At 34.9% G+C, this 25,082-nt stretch overlaps 1 protein-coding gene across 1 annotated transcript in view; it reads right to left on the bottom strand.

The window, feature by feature from the left end:
* ABCA12 (ATP binding cassette subfamily A member 12) overlaps positions 1-25,082 on the bottom strand; it is a 210,458-nt gene that overhangs the window by 113,300 nt on the left and 72,076 nt on the right. Inside the window, exons 4-7 of the mRNA XM_035305614.3 lie at positions 16,922-17,013; positions 14,831-14,928; positions 12,024-12,209; positions 7,939-8,117 (exon numbers count right to left, since the gene is read on the bottom strand). Of these exons, the coding sequence (XP_035161505.3) occupies positions 7,939-8,117; positions 12,024-12,209; positions 14,831-14,928; positions 16,922-17,013 (555 nt within the window). The remainder of the gene's footprint in view (positions 1-7,938; positions 8,118-12,023; positions 12,210-14,830; positions 14,929-16,921; positions 17,014-25,082) is intronic.

Here is a 25,082-nt window from a genome sequence, read left to right on the forward strand (position 1 = left end):
AGAAACAAAGGGTTATTTAAGGAGAAAATGGCTACAGTATTGAAAATTATTCTTATAACATATAAGATAAGATGCTACTTTTTGTCATTTAATTACTTGTTTGTCTGTTCATGCACAGAAACTCAACAAAATATTCTTGAACCTGAGACGACACTTTATGTTTCCAGGCTTGTAAAATATCAGGACTCACCAGCCTTAAAGTAATGAAGTAAGGTTCCCGTCAATTTTTTTCTAAGACTCAGAAATAATCAGTTAGGAAAAGCACCTTTTAATTAAAGAATACACTTTTTTAAGTAAAAAGAAAAATTAAATATTAGAAAGTATTTTCATTATAAACCAAATCCAAATAAACAAATAAACAATCTAGTTTCAGGAATATTTATTATTTAACCATTTATAATATTTATCTTTTGCTAAACAAATAATGTTTGTAAAAAAGAAAATGGGGCTTGCCCTAATTAAAGACTATACTCTGTCCTCTAAGTGGTCTCTAGGCACTATTCCAGAGGTAGTTCAAAATTAATATCTGTACTGTCTTTCTTATAGCTTGTATGTTACCAATAAAATGGGCAGTCAACACTGGGGATAGACAATCAGAAACTTCAGTTATGCTTGAGTTCATCCTGTATTTCCAGAAAGCAATTAGTTACTTAAAACATGTCTTTTAGTTCCTTTATAACCATTAGTGCATTTTAATGAAATATTGCTATTGCACATGTATGTCTAAATTATACAAATACTGTGATTTATATCATAAGTCAAGTGAATGCTTTAGTTAAGTAGTAGTGAGAACAAAAGGCTTTTGTTAATAATTTGACATTGTAAAGTTAAATGTAGTACAAATTAGCTAACAGGAATTTTTTCCTATCTAGTTTCTTAATAAACTGAATGCATATTTCAGCAATAGATACAGATTTGTGTACACTTTCATGGCATTCTGTGTTTTTGGAATTTTTGACATTTAGGCTAAGATTTTGTTCATTTTACCTCCCTAGATGTGAAGGAGAGCTATTTAGAGAATTAAGTTTGGGATGCTGTCTGGGTAGTTCCTAGTACAACATAAGGATATACATGTGTATATGTTTATAAACATATATTAAAATATATGCATATATATTTTCTAACACTTAGTTTTCTAATAATTCTATAAAGTCAATTTTATTTGTCCAGTTTTGCAGATGGGAAAACTAAAGTTCAAAAAAGTTAAGTAATTTATACGAGGTTATTTAGTTAGTAACAGTTAGTACAGCTGGGGTCTGCCTATTTCAAAGCTTATGTTCTATCTGCCCTATATGTTGCCTCTGGCACAAGAGCTTTGCTTCGACATGGTGGGGAGGAGAAGGGCAGAACATTTCTGCACAGAGCCCACAGGCATCGTTAACTTATCATCCAGCTGTGTTCCAAACGGTTGGCCAGAGGCATGGCCGTATTTTTCTCATCTCTGCTCTGTATACATGGCTGGCGTATACAGCCATTTTTATGTTTGCCCCAAGTATTTCCTGGTTCTCAGATGTTGGGATGCTTCCAAACCCAAGCAACCATGGAGACCAGCTAGACTGTCTTAGGTCATTAGCCTTCACTGGCCTTCTCCAAGTCAGACCCTCTGCCTAACTCACCTGATCTGTTGTCCCAAAGTAATATCTTGACTTTTGAGATTGCTCATTAATTACTGTCTTAACTTTAACATATAATCTGATTTTGGTGGTTGGTTTATATACAACTTACAATGTAATAAAATGCTGGATAAATAAAAAAAAATTCCTATGGGGTCCATTTGTCTCTATTACTTGTTCAGCAAAGACTAAGATAAATCAATGAGAAAAAATGGTTTATATGGAAATATAATCCAAGCCATGTATTTAATTTGGAATTTTCTAGTAATCACATTTAAAAAGTTAAAAGAAACAGATGAAGTTAATTTTAATAATATATTCTATTTAACCCAATACATCCAAAATATTACGATCTCAATATTTAATGTAAAAATTACTAATGAAATACTTAGGTCTTTCAATATACTAGGTCTCCAAACTTGGGCCTCTCAATGCAGATGCTAAATTTTAATTGAAAAGTCTTAATCTGTATTAGATTTTATTAAATTTACAGGTGAAAAAGTAGATTCACCTACCCAAGTTATTCTAAACATACTAAAAATTTTTCAATAACTGAATAAAGTATTAGTTTTTAAAATTTTAGTGACTCAAAGTTAGTAAAGTTACAAATTCAGTTCCTTAGGCATACTAGCACATTTCATGTGCTCAAAAATCACATTAACTAGGGGCTACTATGTTAGAAAGATCAAGTATATAAATTACTAGACCACTAAAAAAAAAGAGTTGTTCTGACTAAATAAAAGTTAGATGCTACTCTATCAAAAATGCAACCTATACAATGGTAAAAAATATTTGGAAACCTGTATTTGATAGTTTATTTCCAAGATATATAAAGACCTTCTACAGCTCAATAGTAAAAAAATAAATAAACCCAATTTAAAAATGAACAAAGGATCTGAATAGACATTTCTCCAAAGAAAACATATAAATAGCCAATAGACATATGAAAAAATGTTCAGTATCACTAATCATCAGATAAATGCAAATGAAAATCTCAGTATCATTGCACAGCTGTCAGGATGCATATTACTGAATAAACAAAAGACAAAAAGTATTGGCAAAGATATAATCCTTGCATGCTATCAGTAAGAATACAAAATGTTGGCCAGGGGTGGTGGCTCACACTCATAATCCCAGCACTTTGGGAGGCCAAGGCAGGTAGATCACCTGAAGTCAGGAATTTCAGACCAGCCTGGCCAACATGGTGAAACTCTTTCTCTACCACAAAAATATTAAAAAATTAGCTGGATGTGGTGGGGCATGCCTGTAATCCCAGCTACTTAGGAGGCTGAGGCAGGAGAATTGCTTGAACCCGGGAGGTGGAGGTTGTCGTGAGCTGGGATCACCGCACTGCATGCCAGACTGGGCAACAGAAAGAGACTCCATCTCAAAAAAAAAAAAGTTATGCATCCCCAATCTTTTTTTTCTTTATTTCTTCTTTAAAAAGTGGGGGAGGAATACGTGTGCAGAATGTGCAGGTTTGTTACATAGGTATGCATGTGCCATGATGGTTTGCTGGGCCTACTAATCTGTGCAACCTGCAGGCCAAATCCAGCCCTGAGGTTTGTTTATATAAAAATATATCAAATACAAAAAAAAATTGTTAAGCAGATTTCAAATGTTCTCACCACAAAAAATAAGTATATGAAAGAAATGTATATGTTAAATAGCTTGATTTAGCCATTCCACGATGTAGATATAACAACGTCATATACCATAAATATATACATTTTTTGTCAGTTAAAAAATAAATAAAAAGAAACACTGCTGAATTAAAGAAATGTAAGATAAAAACTTTAAGAAAAGAATACAAAATGGTACAGTTGCTATGGAAAAGAGTATGGAGATTCCTTAAAAATCTAAAAATAGACTACCATACATGATCCAGCAATCTCACTTCTGGACTCTTATCCAAACGAATTGAAATCAGAATCTTGAAGAAATAGTAGTACTGCTGTGTTCATCCAGCACTATTCACAATTGCCAAAATGTGGAGATAAACTAAATGTCTATCAACAAATAAATGAATGAGAAAATGTGGTATATACACACAATGAATACTAATGCCTTAAAAAAAGGGCATTTTGAAATATACAATAACATGGATGAACTTCGAAGACATTATGTGAAATGATAATGCACAACCACTTAAGCCAATCACACAAAGCAAAATACTACAAAATTTCATGTATGAGAAGTATCTAAAATAGTCAAATTCCCAGAATCAATGAGTCAAATGATGGTTTGAAAGGGAAATGGGAGTTGATAATGACCAGGCATGGAGTTTCAGTTAAGCAAGATGAATCAGCTCTAAAGATCTACTGCACAGCCTTGTACCTATATTCACAATTTAAAAATTTGTTAAAAGGGCAGATCTCATATTAAATGTTCTTATGAATATAAAATAATTTTTAAGTCAAATGCCATTTGCTTCATAATAATTTGAAGCTGTTTCTCTTTAGGTTTTTGTTTGTTTGTTTGAAACAATCTCACTCTGTCATCCAGACCAGAGTGCAGTGAACTTCTCACTGCAAACTCAAACTCCCAAGCTCAAGCGATCCTCCTACCTCAGCCTCCCAAGTAGCTGGGACTACTATGTACCACCATACTCTGCTAATTTATATATATATATGGGTAATGTAGTGGGATAATATCTGTACTATATATGTGTGTGTGTATATATATATGGGGTACACATATATATCTATCTATATATAATATAGTGGGATACTATCTACATATATAATATATAGTATCCCACTACATTACCCATATGTATTTAATATATGGGTAATATAATATATAATACATTATATATATAACATATATGTTATATATGTAACATATATAAAATATATAATATATATGTGTATATATATGTATTACATATATACATATATACACACACACACACACACACACATATATATATATATATATATATATATACATATATGTAGTACAGATAGTATCCCACTACATTACCCAGGCTAGTCTTGAATTCCTGGGCTCAAGCAGTTTTCTCACCTCCACCTCCCAAAGTGTTGGGATTACAGGCATCAGCCACTGCAGTCTCTTTTTTTATTTTTAATTGATTTTTAATATATGAACATAATTGTTCATATATATAGAATACAGTGTGATATTTTGGTACATGTATACAATGTGTAATTATCAAATTAGTATAATTAATGTATCAGATTGCCTCAAACATTTATTATTTCTTTGTAATGAGGACATCTGAAATCCTCTCTTACCACTATTTTGAAATATACAATGTCTTAGTATTAACTGCAATCACCCTACTGTGCAGTAGAACACTAAAATTTATTCCTCCTAACTAATTGTAACTTTCTACCCCTTAATCGACCTTCCCTCATCCTCCCCTTTCACTCAGCCTCTGGTAACCACTATTTTACGTTGTACTTCAATGATATCAACTTTTTTATATTCCTCATAAAAATGAGATCATGCAGTATTTGTCTTTCTGTGTGTGGCTCTTTTAATTTGTTGAGGCACCTCCATATTGTTTTCCACAATGGCTATTGTACTTTACATTCCCATCAAGAGTGTGCAAGAGTTTCCCTTTCTCTGCATCCCTGCCAGCATCTGTTATTTTTATTATTTTTTTGCCTTTTTGATCATAGCCATTCTAACTGCAGCTAGATGATATCTCATTGTAGTTTTGATTTTTATATGCCTGATGATGAGTTATGCTGAGCATTTTAAAAATACACCTGTTGGCTATTTACATGTGTTCTTTTGAGAAATATCTATTCAGATCTTTTGTTCGTTTTTAATTTGATGATTTCTTTTGCTACTAAGGTGCTTAATTTGAAGCTATTTATTAATAAGCCATTTTCATTATTATGTAGAATCTTTTACATTTATAATCATTACATGACAGCATACTCTATTGCATAGTGCCAAAATATGCAGTAATTTTATTTGAAAATTTAAAGGGAATTAAAATAGCTGCAGCACTTGGATTAGAAGTTGCTGTTAAAATAAAATAGCCACAGCACAGTGTTTTTCCCAGTGTAATTTGCTCCACCAAAATAATGCCTAGAGTATTTTTAGATCTTCCGTCTTTTACTAAATATAATTTTGTGGAATTTTTGTTGTTGCTGTTGTTGATTTTTTAATCAAATTTCATTGAGGCATAATTTAAATACAATAAGATGCACTTATATTAGGTGCATAATTCATTGAGTTCTTCTAAAGTTGTAAAGTGATCATTTTTAATTGTATAAACTTATGAGGTAGAAAGTGAAGTTGTAAGTTTTGACACATATACACACATGTAACCACCATGCCAATTAAGATACAAACATTTCAATTATCTCAGAAAATTTATCTCATGCAGTTGCTCCTGAATCCACTGATTTGATTCCTAATGCTATATTTTGTCAATTCTAGAACTTTCTATAAATAGATGCTACGCTCTCAGCACATATTTCTTGTTTTGATATTTTTGCCAGCATAATATTAATGAGACTTATTTACCTTGTGTGACTCTATAATCTGTTTATTTTTATTGTTGTGTTGCATTTTAATATATGCATAAACCACAATTTGTTTTGTCATTTTATTTACAGATATTTAATTACCCCAATCAACTTTAGCTATTATGAAGAAAAAACATCAGCATACAAGTCTTCATATGGGCATATAGTTTCATTTTCTTGGGTAAATACCCAAGAGTAGAATGCAGTCTCATGTGGATCTACTGTTTAATTTCATTAGAAGCTGTCAGTTTTCCAAATGACTGTGCTGTTTTCCATGCTAACTTGTAATATATGAGCACTTCAGTTACTCTATATTCTTGCTAACACCTGGAATTATCCATTTTTAATATTTTACGCACTCTAGTGAGTGTGTAGTGATATCTTATTTGTGGTTTGAATATCATTTTGACTCTTTTCACTGCTGCACCATGTAATTCAAATAATTCCCCTTCTCCTTTTACAGATTCCCCTATTTGCTTTCTAAGACAGAACACAAATAGGAGGAAAAGGATGAAATGTCAAAATTCTGAGTGAGTGAACATTTTCCTAAGAGACAAAATGAGGATTAACATAGACAATCAACCTTCCTAACATCTTGTTTCTTCTATATTTCAGTTATGGTATGTTAGCATGGAAAGAGAATAGAACTGGGATTCAAATTCAGGCCCTGGCTTTGACATGTACTAGCTATAGAACCTTGGGGAAGTCATTTGATTCCATAAGGATTTGTCTCCTCTTCTATAAAATGGGAACCTGTTGTCTCCATCTCAAAACAGTTTTTTTAATCAAATGAGATTACTGTATCAAAACAAGGGCTTATTATAAGGTTTATGAACATATATAAGCTCTTAAAAGCATTCCAAAAGTAAAAAAAATCTCTTCTGATGCCTTAGACATATAAAATAGAATACATCATGCTATTAGTGACATATGAGAGAGGCAACCTGGATTCTGGAATTAGAAACCCAGTTGTAAACCCTTCTAGCTGCATGATCTGCAAATACTTATTTTTTGTGACTGTTATCTAATTTACAAAATAATGTCTGTTGTAAGATTCAATGAGATAATGCATACAAACATCTTGGTAGCATGTCTGGCATGTAATAGGCACTTAATAATCGAACATCATGAATACAGTAGTTGGAATTTTTAAGGCACATTTTCAAATTAGCTATACAGGACAGTCAAAATCTAAGTACTGTTCATTAAACTTGAAATATTGGCCATGCCCACATCTCTTTTATGAATAAAGCAACCCTTAAAGGAGTTTCTGCTACAAAAGTTTTAAAATCTTTGTAACATACATACTAAAGCTAACTGATAATGCAGGCTTGGAAAGATCATCTTACAAGCTGACCACACATGAGGGAGGCCAACCTCTTTGAGGTGGCTTGGAGCAAAACTCTTACCAATAAGGTTGTTTTATATTGGATGGCACCAAACAAAACTCAATGAGGTATTTTATTCCTGGATGGTTTAAATTTTAGATGTATAGAGCTTAGGTTGTCCCTGAATGAGCTGGAGTCATTGCTGCAATATACTATACACCTCATTCTTAGAAGCTCTGTGATACCCAGTAACAATACAACAGTTAGGATCAGTTCCTCACGGACACTTCCATAACCTCAATGACCACAGTGCGTTTCTTCTTTCCTTTACTAATACACTCACCTTCGTTGCTAAATCTGAAATAAAGGGCTGAAGGACTATTTTCTCTGTGTTTAAATAACCACCTAACAGTAATTATCACAGGTAACATTTTTTAAAAGACTTCTTTGTGAACACTAATATTACATTTAATTCTTACATTTTCTTACCTGTTTGCCTTTCGAAGAACATCAAATAGATTGCTTAGTGATGTGTCATTCTGAAACACATTTGGAAAACTAGAGAGAAGCTGCCACACAGCTTTCTGCTCTTGCACTTGTGAGAAGAAAGACAGCATTCTGACTATTTCCTGAAACACTATCTTCTGATTGTTGGGGTCACTTGATAGCTTAAAAAATAAAACCACAGAGTAAAATGAGACTTTAACATTTGTAATCACATGGTTTACTGTTTTTAAAGCATTGAAAATCTAGATTTTTTCATAAGCAATTCCTTTAGCTCTTCATTCAGTTCGAAGCCAATTTTTTATTTGGAAAACCAGCAACTATTTTTATTGTTCTTAAACATAATTGGATCTTTTCCCTGTAGCTCCAAAAATTGGCATAAAGTTTGGTTAACAAAGCTGTATTTGTATAAAATATTTCATATTATATATTTGAAAATTAAAATTAAGTTCCTAAAATAAAAATTAGCTCTGAGTAATTTTTTTTTCCTTAGGACTTGGTTTAGGAGTTGTGGATATATCTCCCCTATACTTACTACTAGATATGATATTGTTTGGGTAGAGTACTCCTAAAACCAATATATAGATTAGTAGAGCTATAGATAGATTAATAAATATATGTAATATATATATACATATATATATAATTGGGTATACATATATATATATAAGTCAGGAAAGTCTTTACTATTACAATTATATTTACAAATATATTTACTACTACAATTATATATTATATTTACTGCTATGTGATTTTGAACAATGTCTTTTTTTTACCACATATTCTACTCTACATGACTGCCAATTTTGTTAAAAAATTATTGTAAGTGCTTTACATTGGATTGGGGATTATTATAACTGTACCTTCAATTGGGTTGCTTTTGAAACCCAATTAGATTACTAAAGGATTATTGAAACACTCTGTAAAAAAAAAATAAAAATAAACACTCTGTACTTCAAAGAAATTATGATAAAAGTTCAAAAAAACAAAGGGAAAATACTAGATCTAGATATATTTTAATTATTGATGTCTATACAATTTCAAGACAATTTTGAAATTTTTTTGTGACCTCTCATTTTATATAGGGTTTCATTAAATGTAGATTATTGGTGTCTTATTTTTACCATTGTGTGTAAGGCTAGTGTATGCAATATTCATAATAGCAAAGACTTGAAATCAACCAAATGCCATCATGATAAACTGGATAAAGAAAATATGGTACTATGCACCCTGGAACTCTATGCAGCCAGAAAAAAGAGAATGAGATCATGTCTTTTGCAGGGACATGTATGGAGCTGGCAGTCATTATCCTCAGCAAACTAACACAGCAACAAAAAAAAAACAAACACCGCATGTTCTCACTTGTAAGTAGGAGCTGAACAATGAGAACACATGGACACACAGAGGGGAGCAACACACACTGGGGCCTGCTGAAGGGTGGTGGGGGAGGGAGAACATCAGGATAAAAAGCTAATGCATGCTTGGCTTAATACCTAGGTGATGGGTTGACAGGTGCAGCAAACCACCATGGCACATGTTTACCTATGTAACAAACCTGCATGTCCTGCATATATATCTTGGAACTTAAAATTAAAATTTAAAAAATACTAATGTATGCAGTCACTAACACTCCTTAGTAGAGTGTTCTTGCTTCTAATGTATATTTTGGTGGAAGGGATATATTGTTTTATCAAAATTTAACTTCTTGCTGGAGGCATCACGTTACCTAACTTCAAACTATACTACAGGGCTACAGTAACCAAAACAGCAAGGTACTGGTACAGAAACAGACACATAGACCAATGGAGCAGAATAGCAAACCCAGAAATAAGGTAACACACCTACAACCATCTGATCTTCAACAAACCTGAGAAAAACAAGCAATGGGGAAACCTATTCAATAAGTGGTGTTGGGATAACTGGCTAGTCATATGCAGGAGAATGAAACTGGGCCCCCTGCTTATACCATATACAAAATCAACTCAAGTTTGATTAAAGACTTAAATGTAAAACCCCAAACTATATAAACCTTGGAAGTCAACCTAGGAAACACAATTCTAGACACATGAAATGGTAACTATTTTATGATAAAGATGCCAAAAGCAATCAAAACAGAAGTGAAAGTTGACAGACAGGGTTTAATTAAACTTAAGAGTTTCTACACAGCAAAGAAACCATCAACAGAGTAAAGAGACAACCTATGAGATGGGAGGACATTTTTGCAAACTATGCAGCTGACAAAGATCTAATACCCAGCATCTATAAGGAATTTAAACAAATTTACAAGAAAAAAACCATTCCACTAAAAATTGGGCAAAGGACACAAACACATACCTACAGCCAACAAGCATATGAAAAAAAAGCTCAATATCACTGATCATAGAAAAATGCAAATCAAAACCACAACAAGATACCATCTCACAACAGTCAGAATGGCTGTTATTAAAAAGTCAAAAAGTAACAGATGCCGGTGAGGTTGCAGAGAAAAGGGAATACTTATAATACCACTGTTAGTGGTAATATAAATTAGTTTAATCATCATGGAAAACAGTGTGGTGATTCCTCAAAGACCTAAAAACAGAACTAGCATTCAATCCAGCAATCTAATTACTGGGTATATACCCAGAGGAATATAAATTATTCTACTATAAAGACATATGCACACATATGTTCACTGCAGCACTATTCACAATAACAAAGACATGAAATCGGCTGGGTGCAGTGGCTCACATCTGTAATCCCAGCACTTTGGGAGGCTGAGGCAGGTGGGTCACTTGAAGTCAGGAGTTCAAGACCAGCCTGGCCAACATGGTGAAACCCTATCACTACTAATACCAAAAAAACAAAAAAAAAAAAAATTGAGCTGGGCATGGTGGCCTGCGCCTGTAGTCCCAGCTACTCAGGAGGCTGAGGCATGAGCCTCACTTGAATCTGGGAGGCGGAGGTTTCAGTGAGCTGAGATCACACCGCTGCACTCCAGCTTGGGGGAAAGAGTGAAACCATTTCTCAAAAATACAAAAAAACAAAACACATACACAAAAAATAACAAAGACATAGAATCACCCGAAAGCTTTGTCTCAAAAAACAAACAAACAACAAAACACATGGAATCAACCTAAATGCCCATCAATGGCAGATTGGATAAAGAAAATGTGGTACATATACATCACAGAATGCTATGCAGCCATAAAAAAGAACAAGATGACATCCTTTGTAGAAATATGAATGAAGCTGGAGGCTATTATCCTCTGCAAACTTCGCAGGAACAGAAAATGAAATATCATATGTTCCCACTTATAAGTGGGAGCTACATGATGAGAACACATGGACACAAAGAGAGGAACAACAGACACTGGGACTTACTTGAGGGTGAAGCAAGGGAGGAGCATGAGGATTAGAAAAAATAGTTGTTGAGTCCTAGGCTTAGTACCTGAAAGACAAACTAATCTATACAACAAACCACTGTGACGTGAGTTTACTTACATAACAAACCTGCAATATGTGCTCCTGAACCTAAACGTTTTTTAAAATTCACAATTAAAGAAAAATTAGTTTTCAAACAAGGCTTGAATTTAGTGAGAAAAATAAAAAGATTTTACCTATTATTCTAACTTCTGATAGTTAAACAACTGTGATAGTTTACTTGTTAAACTTATATCATTGAGTAATCTCACCTAAAGGTCTCAGAGAAAATAATCAAACTTCATTTACTGAAGAGGAATGTCATATTTTACTTATGAAGTTGTATCTGCATTAACCATAATGTAATATTTTTGGTTTAGCATTGAAATCATTTCAATCTTTTATATTAAATAGGTAATAAAACTTGAGATTAAACTTTGTGTGCAGATGTCTTTGTGAGGAAGACATGCCTAAGGTGAGCAAATATTCCAGTCAGCATTTCCCAGTACACATGGGCTATAGATTTGCACTTTGAGGGCAAACAGTAAACTGTTTCCATTCTTTGGTCCACAAAGTGACTCTTGTTGAATGGACCAAAGAATGGAAACAGTAAACATCTCCCTCTATCGTTTATGAGATCTTGATTATATTAACAAATCTACACTTACCTGGGAGAACTGTCTGTTTAGTTCTTGGAGAGAAGACTCTAAAAGTGTCATGTTAGAAAGACAAAATTTGGTAAAAATATTTCTTCCTAGAAAGGTCCAAGAGAAGGCATTATCCACAACGTATCCTGGATAGGTATCACACAGTTCTCTTCGTATATCTTCTGAAGTTGAATTTTGCTTTAACAGCTAAAACCATGTGTGAGAAGAGTAAAATAAGAATGTTAATAAATGTAAATGTTAAAATATTTTAGACTTCAGGAAATCTAACCTGTCTCCAAAACAGCCGTTTTGAGGTCATTCATTATAGCAGCTATTAAAATAGCAATAAAATACATAGAGTTTACCCATGAGAACTTACAGAGTGAATGTGTAAATGTGGTAAATGCTTGTTAATATTATGATTGAAATGATTTACTTCATTTGTTTGACTGAACTCATTTCTTGTCTCTGACCAGAAAACCTCAAAGCACAGTCTTTTCTTACAAAAATCTTCATGCATAAAAATCTTATTCACTTTTCCTGGACATTGAGCAGCAGAAACTCCGGAATCCTAACTCTTCATGACACTCATGAGAAACTGGCTGTGATCTTTGGAAGACTTCCAACAGAAGGAGCTTCAAGGTCTATTCTTAGGATAAACAATGTTTATTTACAAAGAGTATAAATATAGATTGCTTTATTTGCAAAGCAATTCTTCTATCTAGGTCTTCTATATAGAAAGAAAAAGGAAAACATATATATCAAAATATTTAATAGTAGGCATAACTACTAAAAGTAGTCATTGGAAATCATTTTCACAAGGGAATCATAATTTCCCTATATATTTCATAATGAAGGCCAGTCACAGATATAGCAGTATTTTTCCTATAATATTGATCATATTAAAGTTGTTCAGATATTTACAGAGCTGATGATAGTTGTCAGACTTAAGGGGTCCATCTTAATAATTAATTCTTATAACTCCATGAGGTGAAGCCAATTTCATCCTCCTGTTAAGTGTATATTACAAACTCTACACACTACCTTCTAGTGACTCATATTCTAAAAGTAATGGAACAAGACAGAATCCACTTATCTAGGATGTACTATAAAAGTGTTAGGCCTTCTAGTCATTCATCCAGATCTCTTTTCTAACATTCCACATAAACTCACCCCAAAATGATTTCTCTACTCATTCTTGCAAGTGTTGCAGAAAGCAGTAAAGAGAAAGAAAGAGGAATCAGAGAGATTGCTGACACAGGCATCAATATGTCATCCTAATTTTTACATCCCTTCCCTGTCCCAACTACTCTAAAAATATGTATCCATACATAGAATTTCATTTTTGGCTTATCTCCCCTGGATATATAACTCTGTGCTGCCTCACAAAATTCTGAAATTCTATTCCATATGAGAAAGAGAACTTGGGAGTTTCAGTACAATAAAGTAGCATTTTGGAGAATGGCATTGCTTTTCTAAATATTAAAGAATTTATCTGATCCAATCCAAGACTGTCTGCTTCTAGGAACCAAAATGTAAGAATTAGAATGGCATAGAACAACGTTCTCTAATTTATACACTGTACTTGTCTAGGGGAGACTTTAGACTGGAATTAACTGGGAATGCTGAGGGACTTCTATGCCAGACCAAAAAAACATTAGAAACCTCCAATATTATATAAACTAGACTTTCAATGTCTAGATCGGACACATTGAAAGTCCTCTATTTTGGCCAGCATGGGCAGGGTTGATAAGTGTGATGCCTTTTCCTGGAGTCCACTTTTGTGCTGGCCTTTGGCTCACTTATATAACTCAGTTCATTGAGATGTTAATTTAACTAACAAATACATATTAAGTAGCAGTGGTTATGGTTAATAAACATTAGAGACATGTCTCATAATCAGATAAAAGAAAATGGTTACTATATAAGACATAGATATATTATTAAAAATGCGTGTGTGTGTGTGTGTGTGTGTGTGTGTGTGTGTGTGTGAAGGTGATGGGGGAAGGAAAGAAGAGAGGTGAGGGGGAGAGAGATAGAAAATAGTATCTCTAATTAAAAATGTTGAAAATGATGCCTTTTCATTTCTAATGAGCACATAAAACGGGTCTTAAATACCTATGGGACCAGCAAAGTAACTTAAATATATGAATCTGGCCAGATGAAAGACAATAAGGAGAAGTGGGGATTGTAGTTACAAAGAGCACCTTTTCTGCCTACAGGCATTCACATTCAATTTCTTAAAATCTCCGCACACACACTCACACACACATTTAGCTCACAGGCTGCCAGTTTACACCTCTGATAGAAATTATGGTCATTATCTTGCAATCTGGAAAATCTTAAAGTGGATGATCTCTAGGAAACAGAGAAATCCATAGGTAAGCTCTCTAAAATATGCTAAGAAAAAGGATTTTCCTACTTTGAGGCAATACTTTCCTTAGCTCTAATTTTTCCCAAGACTTGATTAGTATGGATGAGGCAGCAAATTTGAAGAGCATTATAGCTTCATTTGGTCTTTTTTTCTTTCCTGCTTCAGAAAATTAAAACATCACATATAATGCTGCCCTAATTTCTTATTAAATGAAAACTTTAAGTTCAATTAAGGGACTTAACAGGGAAGTAAATAAATACTCAAGATGTTAAGGAATTCAGAATGTCTTAAAATTAAGCTGTTTATTAAAGAGTTCCTAAGAAAAGAAGTTGCCTGAGATATTACTCTAAATAGGAAAGGTACTCCAAACATCTTGCTATTTGAGAGATCCTTCTATTAACCTAAAAGGCCTATGTTGAATCACTCTATCCATTACAAAACTGAATAAAATTACCTTTTCCAAGCCAAGAATTCGTGCAAGCACTTGACTGCCATTGAAAGTATCTGATCCAGGGCTTTCCCAATCAGGTCTTGGACTGGGAAATACGGTGGCTGTAATCATAGAAGGAACAGATTAGCATTTTACACACAGACACACACACACACACACACACACACACACCACAAATGGGCAGGATCACATGAGAATCCATAAATATCACTTGTGACCTCATATACCCTCCAGCAAAGTTGTGCTCAAATATGCCTCTTCCATGTAACTTTTATACTGGAAAAATGGTAAATTCCATAGGTTTTTCTTTTCATATAAAACTGTGATGGCTTTGGTCTCTTCGTGCTTTTTTCTAATCATTTCGATGTCATTTGCTTTCATTCCCGTTTGCAACATTAAACTTCATCAGCAATATTATTGCCCAATAAACCGAATCATTTCTGTGCAGGCCTGGAGGATTTGAGGTGCCCACACTAGCTCCATAGATCTATCATATCCAACATCTGTTCAAAGGATCTGCCAATGCACATCTGGTGATAATGGTCTTTTCTTTTAATTATCCAATTGAGACACTGAAATCTGCTTAGAACAATAAATTCTCTCCTCAAAGTGGTTTCTGAATGATATTTTAGATCAAATAAATGGGATAAAGCAATTAGCCTGGACTACAGTACACTCTAAGTAATTCCCAATGTGTCTTCATCTAGTATTATTTATTTATGATGTGGCAGAATTTTCTGGGTTTGGAGCATTAGCTGGAAGACTACATTCATATCTATGACATAGATATTCATTAAGCCAGTATGGTGACTTTTATAAATTTAACACAGAAGTCTTTTGTCATCCTCAGAGCAAAGAATCTTAATCTTCAATGGTACCAGCGACTCATCATCAGCAGGGCCTAGGCTTTATTTTAGTGCCCATGGGGCTGAAGAACTTGCCATCTGATTCCTTTAGACTACAGCAATATATATGTGAGGTAACTGGCCAGAGTGAGAAACATAATCTGTAGCTACCAAGCAAAGCAAAGCTTACTGGACCATAACATTATGATCTTATTTCTATGGTGCTTTAACCTACTCAGCCAAACACCCACAGATCATTCACAACAGAAGATTAACTCCTCCAAACCATTTACCACCATGTTTCTATTACATTAACACAAGACTTTTTTTTACTTGCTCCATCAACTTGTATTGGACTATTATTTAATATCATAAAGCCTTCAATACCCCATGGCTTTTTAAAAGAAACTCCCTTTTTATCCAGAGTGCCAATTATACTTCAACATACAGGAATCTTGTTTTATTCGCTAATATATCCCAAGCCCCTAAAACAGTGGCTACTGGTATTAGGGACCTAATAAGTATTTGTCAAATGAATGTTAACCAGTCCTGCTGTTTCAAACTTTTGTTTTTAATGTGTGGCTTCTAATCAGAGTTTCTCAAGTCCACTTGCAATGGAATCACTTGCGCCTAAGGCTCAGGAATCCATATTTTTTTTGGAGCAACTCAAGAAGATTCTCTGCACATGAAAAGTTGAGAGCTACTGCCCTAGATGTGAAGCAGGTCCACAGTCACACTGAAGACTGTGATACTGAGCCTTAAGTATCTGAGGAAGAAGATGTACATCTGAAAGAGCGCAGGCTTAGAAGTCCTTCTAATGCCAGCTCTGCTGTATGGCTGTAGATACAGCACTTAACTTTGTTAAGCCTCATATATCTCACCTGTAAAATGGAAAATCTGGACAAACCTCTGAGATTCTTTCCAATAATTTTTATTAATGGGCTTTCTAAACCATCCCAGCATCACCTAACTGCAGACAACTAAAGAGTCCAGGGTCAGTTCTGGGAAACGGTGCAATTCTCAACATGTAAGCTTTTGCTCCTATAGAGTATTTCAGTAAGAACTTAATTTCTAATTATTCTCGACACTTTTACATAATTGCACTGCCATACTCAGGAACATTCAGACCTCTCAGGGATATTCTAAGCATTTCATCTTTTTGAAAAGTTTCAAGTATAAACCTTTCAAAGATTAGACCTTTACTATTCCATAAGGCTTGTTCTAAACTCTGCAGAAGAAAATAGCTTACCTAGTGATGCATGCCTTCTTTCTGGAACTTGGGTGCTCTGGAATGATAAATTGCTGTCCTTATCCAGGTTGGACGACTTTCTCAGAATCTCACTGGAGAAGAAAAAGCAAGAACTCTATAACTTATTCTATAACTTCTCCCCCACATTAATTTTAGTTAGTCACAGCAATGTGTTATGTGGCAGATTCCAGGGCTGTCTGAAGACTTTCACATATTAATATAGTTTCCAGGATTTTAATGGAAGAATTCACCTAACCACACAGCAATGAATATATAAGGTTTCCTACAAAGTATATTTTTATTCAGAGAAAATGGCCTAGATGAGGTTTAAAATAGTTATTTTTACTTTAATCTTGTAGAAAGGACATTTTGAAAGACATTAGAGATGAATATTTAAAATATGTATGATATAATTTTCTTTTGAAAAGTTGATAGATTCCAAACAAATGAGAATCCAAGAGTGCTTTGGGGACTGAAACAAAGGTCTGCCTATTTGTCAACATTAAAAGAAAAATAAGTTTTCTATGTTAAATTATAGATGGCCTTTTAAATATTTTCAGAGCTGAACCCCTGTTAAGACAGATTCAAGGAAGAAGAAAAAGGCCAAACGTTTATTGAATAGCCAGTATGTGGTAGGAATTAAGACTGATGTCGTCGCAGATGGAACCAGGTATAGGAGGAATAACATTAAAATACATTTTCAGTTGCATTGAATGTGTCAAGGCGGTAATGATTACATTGCGGTGCCAGGGATCCCTGTACAACATGATCGCATTAGGTTTTGGAAGAAAACGTTGCTGGGCCTTCCCGCAATTAGTAACCCCTCTTTTCTAAAAATTCACTTTTCGTTTAGTTTATTATAAAAATGGAGATGATTATATTTTCTTGAAAACTGGATGTATCTAAATGCGTGTGCCTAAAATAAGTATGTATATTTCAAAAACAAAATCAGTCTAAATGCCAAAACGCAGATAATTTTTAGAATTCCAAAAAGTTGGCAAATTTTATGTTGTTATTTATAAAAACATAAGGTACATAATGATGGCTATAAAAAGATAATGGAAAAGCAAGAAATTCTGCTTACTACTGTGGTTCAATTTGACTTCTGTTTCAGAAACAGGATCTGAATCCTGGTTCCACGGTACTTTGTGATTTATAATTGGAAAAAGGAAAAGAATTGATATTTGTTTTCATTCCCTAGTGTTTTTCCAATACTCTCCATAAAATGTACTGGTTGCTATAAAAGTTCTGCATTCTTAATGTATATTTGAATTATTCATGACCCTGACTCTATGCCCCTAAATCTTTTCACATTCCTTATGCTGACTATGCGGATGGGAAAACTGCTCAGGTAAGAATAAGAACTGACCCAAACCTTTTCCCTTTACTCGAAAAGAAGTTTTAGAAAGTTTGACAAAGCCGAGTTTATTTTTCTTTTTCTTGACATTTTTTTAGTTCGGCTTGAAATCCTACAAGGATAATTGAATATCAACACATTTTGAAAATAAAAGCACAAACTGCCTTCATAAAAATTTTAAGGACTAGGGAGAGCAACAAAAATGAACGGGAGGATGACAAAGATCAAAATGAGCAATGAGGGAGCAAGAGAAAATAGACTGAATAATAAATGGAAGCGAGGAAGGGGAAAATACAGATGAGGCAATAGGAAACTATGTAAGTGTGCTCTTGGAGAAGCAAAAGCTGCATCTGTTCTACAGAGGACACTTTACTAAACTTCCTACACTAAAATTACTCCTACAAATGGCATTTAAACATCATGGAAAGACAAACTCTTTCCCTTCCCATAGAGCAGCTGGCTCTGCAGCTCTGAGTTTGCTCCGCACTAAAACGACTGCTCCTAGACAAGGACTCACAGCAGCTCCCATTCTAACAGCACCTTTCTCTCACCAGGAAGTGCCCAGTGTGATGTGGTTGCCCACATCCTTTTATGTAGCCTTAATGCGTCTTTTTTTGGAAGCGAGAGGTGGATATCACGTGTGCTTTGCTGTTCCCCTTTCTGAAAATATTCTCCAGCTTCATTTTGCATTGATGAGGTATGGTGTGACAGCATATGTCTACCCCCATTGCACATCAAAACTTTTTTTTTAACTCTTTTAAAAAACGATTTATTTATTTATTTTTGCAGAAAGTGATTTATTTAGGCAGACAAAGAGAAAAAGGAGAAAGAAAAAGATAGGAGAGAAAAGCTTCTACAAGATTGTGGAAAGGGACCCAAATATGGAATCCCTTTTTAAACTCTTAAAATGGAAAGCGCAAAATAAATATACAGCAGAGTATGTGTGTAAAAAGATGAATTAATGCTATAAGTTGGAACACAGCTTACTTCCCCCCAGACAAAAGTAGCTAATTCTATTAACTCCCTATTAAATTACTAAAAGAGGGCAAGAAAGTAGCTGCCCTTACTGAGTTAATGGCATTCCCTGAAGTTTCTAATGAGCAGGATCACGCTTACAGACAAAGCACTACATGCCTCTTAGAACGGTGATTGAGAAACAGCACGCTTCCCGTCATTTCACACAAGAACTTAGTGCACACTGATTTAATATCTATCTGGACCTATTCCCACCACTTTTTCTGTTTCTTTGTGACATCTTTGGGAACAGCTGCCAAGTCTTATTTATCTTTATATTCCCAATATCTAGCATAGTATAGGCTTATAAGCTCCGGTGGCTGATTAAACAAAAAGAGACCATATTGTTGGGGCATGGCAGAAGTACTGTAGAGTTAGAAGATATATTTTGAATTTCATCTCTCTCTTCCTAAAAGATCTCAGCCATTGTCTTCCTCATTAGCAAATTAGCAATGATAACACCTACCTTGCAAGGTTGTTGTGAGTATGATGTGAGGTGTGTGTACCAAGAGGCTCTCTGAGCCCTGTCATCATAGGTACTTATCAGTATTAGCTCTTTGTCAGAGTACCCACAAAAGACATTGCAAAGATGCACTCTTCACCATCAGTTTGGAGCCGAAGGCCCATATTTATGCACCTGTGCTCCAGATGTAATCCCTTTAGAATCCTAGAAACTTCAAGACCTCTGGATACCAAATGGATGTACCCCATTATTTTATAGATCTGGAACCTCCAAGTACTGACTAGTGATGCGGAGGTGTAAACCCTTCCTCATTTTATAGGTTTATGTAACTTCTTTATCTAGTTATGAGATAAATATTCCACCTGTAGTGTTCAGCAATTTCCCCCTTTTTAGACTGTAAGGTTCTTAAGAAAAGTCAACAGTGTATTGTGTTGGCAGATAGTAGGATATTTAGCACATGACAAGCAGTGGATACCTGATAATGAAGAACATCACTTGGAACAACTTTTAAATAGCTGTGGCCTGCTCTCCATTGTTACATATCTGATTCTGCAAGGATCCTTAGAAAAGGAAACACCCAGCCACAGCCCCAAAGTTATCATCTTACATTGTACCTACCATATTCATTCATTAACTCACCAACATTGATTAAATTCTTATTATATGTAAAATAATAGGCAAGTAAATAAGAAAACCAGGGATCACGGTACATTAATGAGAATAGCTAAGTAAGACATGCACAAAGGAGGTTTAGAACACATGACAGGGCCCCTAAATCTGAGTTATCATTTATATTTCTTATAGAGCAAGATCCTTACTCATGTCCTTAATGCAAGCCTCTTGCAACCTGAAAAATTTTTCCTTCAGCCTTCTGCTAGCCCAGTGGTTGTCAAGTGGGGATTATTCCTCCCACCCCAGGGCACATTTGGCAATGTCTGAACACATATTTGGTTGTCACACAACTGTGTGTGGAGTGTCACTGGCATCTAGTGAGTAGAGGCTAGAGGTGCTGTTAAATATTCTGCACGGCATAACACGACAATGAATTATCTGGTCCCCGTTATCAGTACTTGAGAATCAAGGTTGAGAAACCCTGAACAAGACTATGACAGATAATAGAATTATTCAACTCTTCCCCATTTGCAGTCCCCATGACCAAAGCAGGAGCGTTAAACATCCTATCCAGGAGCTCAAAATAGCTCCAAGGAAGTCTCAGAGATTCTATCTCATACTGGGTATCACTGGGAAGTATATGAAAGTATGATGCAAAACTTAGCTGTCCCCTGAATTCGGCACATATGCCCATCTGATTCCAGAAAATTCAACCCTTTGGGTGAACCAACAAATCATCAAGTGGTCCATGGCATCAGTTTACTAACTGTTATTGGACCCAGCCACATGCATGGTACCATGGGCATGGCCAAGAGACTCTCCTCTAAGATGCTGAAGATGTAGATTCTAAGTGACATTTATAGAGCTCTATTTTGGAGTAGAATTCAATACAGGAAACATCTTGGATTTAAGAATTCCATCATTCTGAGGAAAAAAAAACCTAAACACTGAATAGATTTTACTTGTTTTCAGATATGTCTACCAATAGTTACATTCAGGAAATGTCACATTTATATATATCATCTCCATGGTAAAATGCGTATGTTTCTAATAGGTGTCTTTTTCCTATGAGTAGGAATGTCACTACCTGTGTAAGTGGTATGGTGTACCATGGCATAATCTATTTATAAAAGGAATTCCCTATCAGGAAAGGGACATATGGCAAATCCTGGAAAGAAAATTCTGACATTCTTTATCTCTAAGGGTTGGTTAAATTTGTATATGCATTTTTTCTCTTTTCCCAGAATTAGAATTATATGGGTATGGTGTGGCACCTGGAAACATACAAGATTTGCTGTAAGTCTTGTTCTGATCCCACTTCCAAATGATATTTATCATTAACGTTTAACTGCAATTAAGGACTAAGGACACTGTAATGGTCTTGAGGCCCCCTCCGTGATTTGACACAGTTGTCCTTCCTGGATATCCTGAACAAAGTCATCCATGGGAAAACTTTAATTGTTTTAATTATTCATATTTCATCCTGACCCTCATTCCCTAAGGGTCATCCATACTTTATGGATGCCTGTCCATATTCAAAATGTATCTCTCTTATACGTGGCTCAGTTATAATCCAACAATCCATATCAGTTAAAACATTAAGATTTAGAAATGTCTTAATAAGTTACTATGTCCTAGGTTTTTTATATTCTTAGGAAAGACTTTGGAATTAGTTATAGAATATACTGAGTTGAGGCTAACTAATATATTTCTAAAATTTGTCAGACTATTATTATGGGCAGATTAGGGGATGTGCCAAGAACACATAGAATCGGGAAAAGGAGATAACATCACTGTATCATTCAGATGACACTGAGCGGATTATGTTCTACCTAATGATGAAACAAGCAGATTAATTTGGCAACACTGCAAGGAAATGTGTAATTTCTCCATCACAGTCAGTAACAAAGCTATCTGCCTATTTCTGTAAGTCAACTATGCAAGTGCCTTTGTTTTTCTCTTTCACTGAGTTCTGGCGTTCTTTCTCCATGACCCATCTCAAATACGCCTTCCGCTATTCTGGTAACCAACAATCTGTTCTTAAGGACCACACTCCTTAAAATCCTCTGAAAGAACTCTCCTGGCATCTGTCCACCCACACCTATCTCCACTTCACTAACACACTCTCCAGTAAGATCCATATTCCTCAGGCAGAAACAATGTCTTATGGTATCTATGTAACTATTCAGCATTTGCTTTCTAATATTCTGGGCACAGTGAGACTTAAACAGACATTCACTACGTTTACCATGTTATACCAGTTTACCTGTTATCTCGCCTCTCTATCTCTCTTTCCCACTTGAACTGTAAGTTTATATAGGGCAAGACATATACCTCATTCATTTTTGTATCTGTAGTGACTTGCATAGCCTCCAGCATGCTACATGAATTCAATATGTTCTTATTGAATGAATGAACAGTTGGTCTTACATAACAATTGAGACATTATTCCACTTTGTTTTTTAATAAATAAAATTTTAACCTTTCTTTTTCACTTTTACAAATTTTATTTCATAATTATCAATGTTTCTGTTTAAATTATATGCAATTATGTTTTAATTCATCTATCTTTATGTGGTTTTACATAATAATAGTCAATGTAATACTAAGACAAGCTAGAGGAACGTCTTTAAACTCTTAAAGTCTTACTTTACACGGACTTTTTTCACATTGATTTTTACACTGATTTTAGTTAAAATAATTTATTTTTACCTGATTTAATTTTTATACTGATTTTAGCTAAAATGGTTATTATGGTTATAAAATAATCAAAAATTAATACAAGAAGAGACCACTATATCCTTTCTCATCTATGTAACCAAATGAAGGCAAACACCTATTTTACTTCCAGTTATCTTACACTCCTAATAATATCTTTTGGTCAGTTGCTAAGCTTGTCCATGTTTTTCAACATTAAACAAAAGCCTTGGCACTTTAAAATTAGACCTGACTACACTCTGATTAAATATTTTTTCAAGTTCTGCAGGAGCCATACAATAGGAGCAGAGGTACGAATTTAGAAGCCGTGGGTCATGAATGAGTGTCAACAGAAATAGGGAGCAAATCCACAGAGGCAATTGTCCCCAGGATCTGCAGGAAAGCTGAATCCCTTCTCCAAATAATGACCCTGTGCGCTCTGGGGGATGATCTTTGCCATTCGCCAACTGTGTGAGCAATGGCACATGGCCAGGGGCTCCCACTGTGCTGATAGATTCTGAGAGGCAGTGTAAGGAGGAAAGAAAAGGGCAAGATCTGTGATGTTGGATCATCTGTTGTGCACATGAGCAGAAAAAACATAAACGTAATTGTTTCTTTTTTCAGACAGCTAGTTAGAGTCGATGCTGAGTACAGGGTTGGATTTTTTTTAAACATCTCATCCTGAAGCTAATGCCTAGAAAAGTATGAATTTAATAACAGAAGGCTGGTGCCAGACACAAAATCACATCAAAACACTTGGTGACTGGCCAACAAGCGGTGACTGCAGTGTGTTCATGTCTTTCAGAAGAGTATTATATTAAAAGAAACATGGTGGGCCTCTTCTGATGAGACCAAAGGTGGCATTTTTCCCCTCACGTACAGAACAGGAAAGGAAGACTATTTTGTTTCCTAATGAGGCTATGCCGGTGAATCTTCCTTTACTAAAGGGAAGCAATTTTAGTGGAATTGTTTATCTGGTAAAATATGTGCCAGTTTCATTTCACAGCTACATAAAGCATAAAAGTTAATAGCATGATGGGAAATACCATTAATGCAATTTTATTATTGTACATAATTTTATAAATTAAACTCCAATTACTTAGTAGTTTAGAGAAAATAGTGAATATACAGCAATATACAACTTGAGCTAAACAAACCCCCTGGAGGTTACACTAAAACTAAGTAAAGCAGACAGGATCAGACATCTAGAGAATAGTCAACATGATACAATAAACCTGACAGGATCAGACATCTAGAGAATAGTCAACATGATACAATAAACCTGACAGGATCAGACATCTAGAGAATAGTCAACATGATACAATAAACCTGAACCTGAAACCTACTTCCAAAACCAACTCAGTGTTCATCTCATGCAACCTCATGAATTTGGTTCAGTATAATATTAGACAGACAAATACCTTTTTTTTTTTTTTTTGAGATGAGTTGGGCTCTGTTGCCCAGGCTAGAGTGCAGTGGCGCGATCTCAGGTCAACACAACCTCTGCCTCCTGGGTTCAAGTGATTCTCCTGCCTTAGCCTCCCTAGTAGCTGGGACTACAGGCACATGCCACCACGCTCAGCTATGTTTTTGTTTTTGTTTTGTTTTTTTGCATTTTTAGTAGAAACGGGGTTTCACTGTGTTAGCCAGGATGGTCTCCATCTCCTGACCTCATAATCTGCCCTCCTCGGCCTCCCAAAGTGCTGGGATTACAGGTGTGAGCCACCTCACCTGGCCAGACAAATACTTCTTTATAGGGAACTATAGTTACACACTTCTTAGATACGGTTAATTATGTCCCTTATAGTTAGTTCTTTGTAAAATGGTAATCCAATTTGCAAATGATGGATATTAATTTTTCTCATAGCTCCTCTAATGCCTGGTTCACAAAATGTCCATCTCGAGTAAAGCTCCTTGTAAAGAGTTACCTGATTACCCCAGCTGAAAGCACGCTTTCTGTTTTAAGTATAGAGGGTGTCTTGCTTCTGCTTCCCTCTGGCACTCTTCATTGTTCTATC

This window comes from Callithrix jacchus, chromosome 6 (genome assembly GCF_049354715.1).
Source record: "Callithrix jacchus isolate 240 chromosome 6, calJac240_pri, whole genome shotgun sequence".
Classification (NCBI taxonomy): domain Eukaryota; kingdom Metazoa; phylum Chordata; class Mammalia; order Primates; family Cebidae; genus Callithrix; species Callithrix jacchus.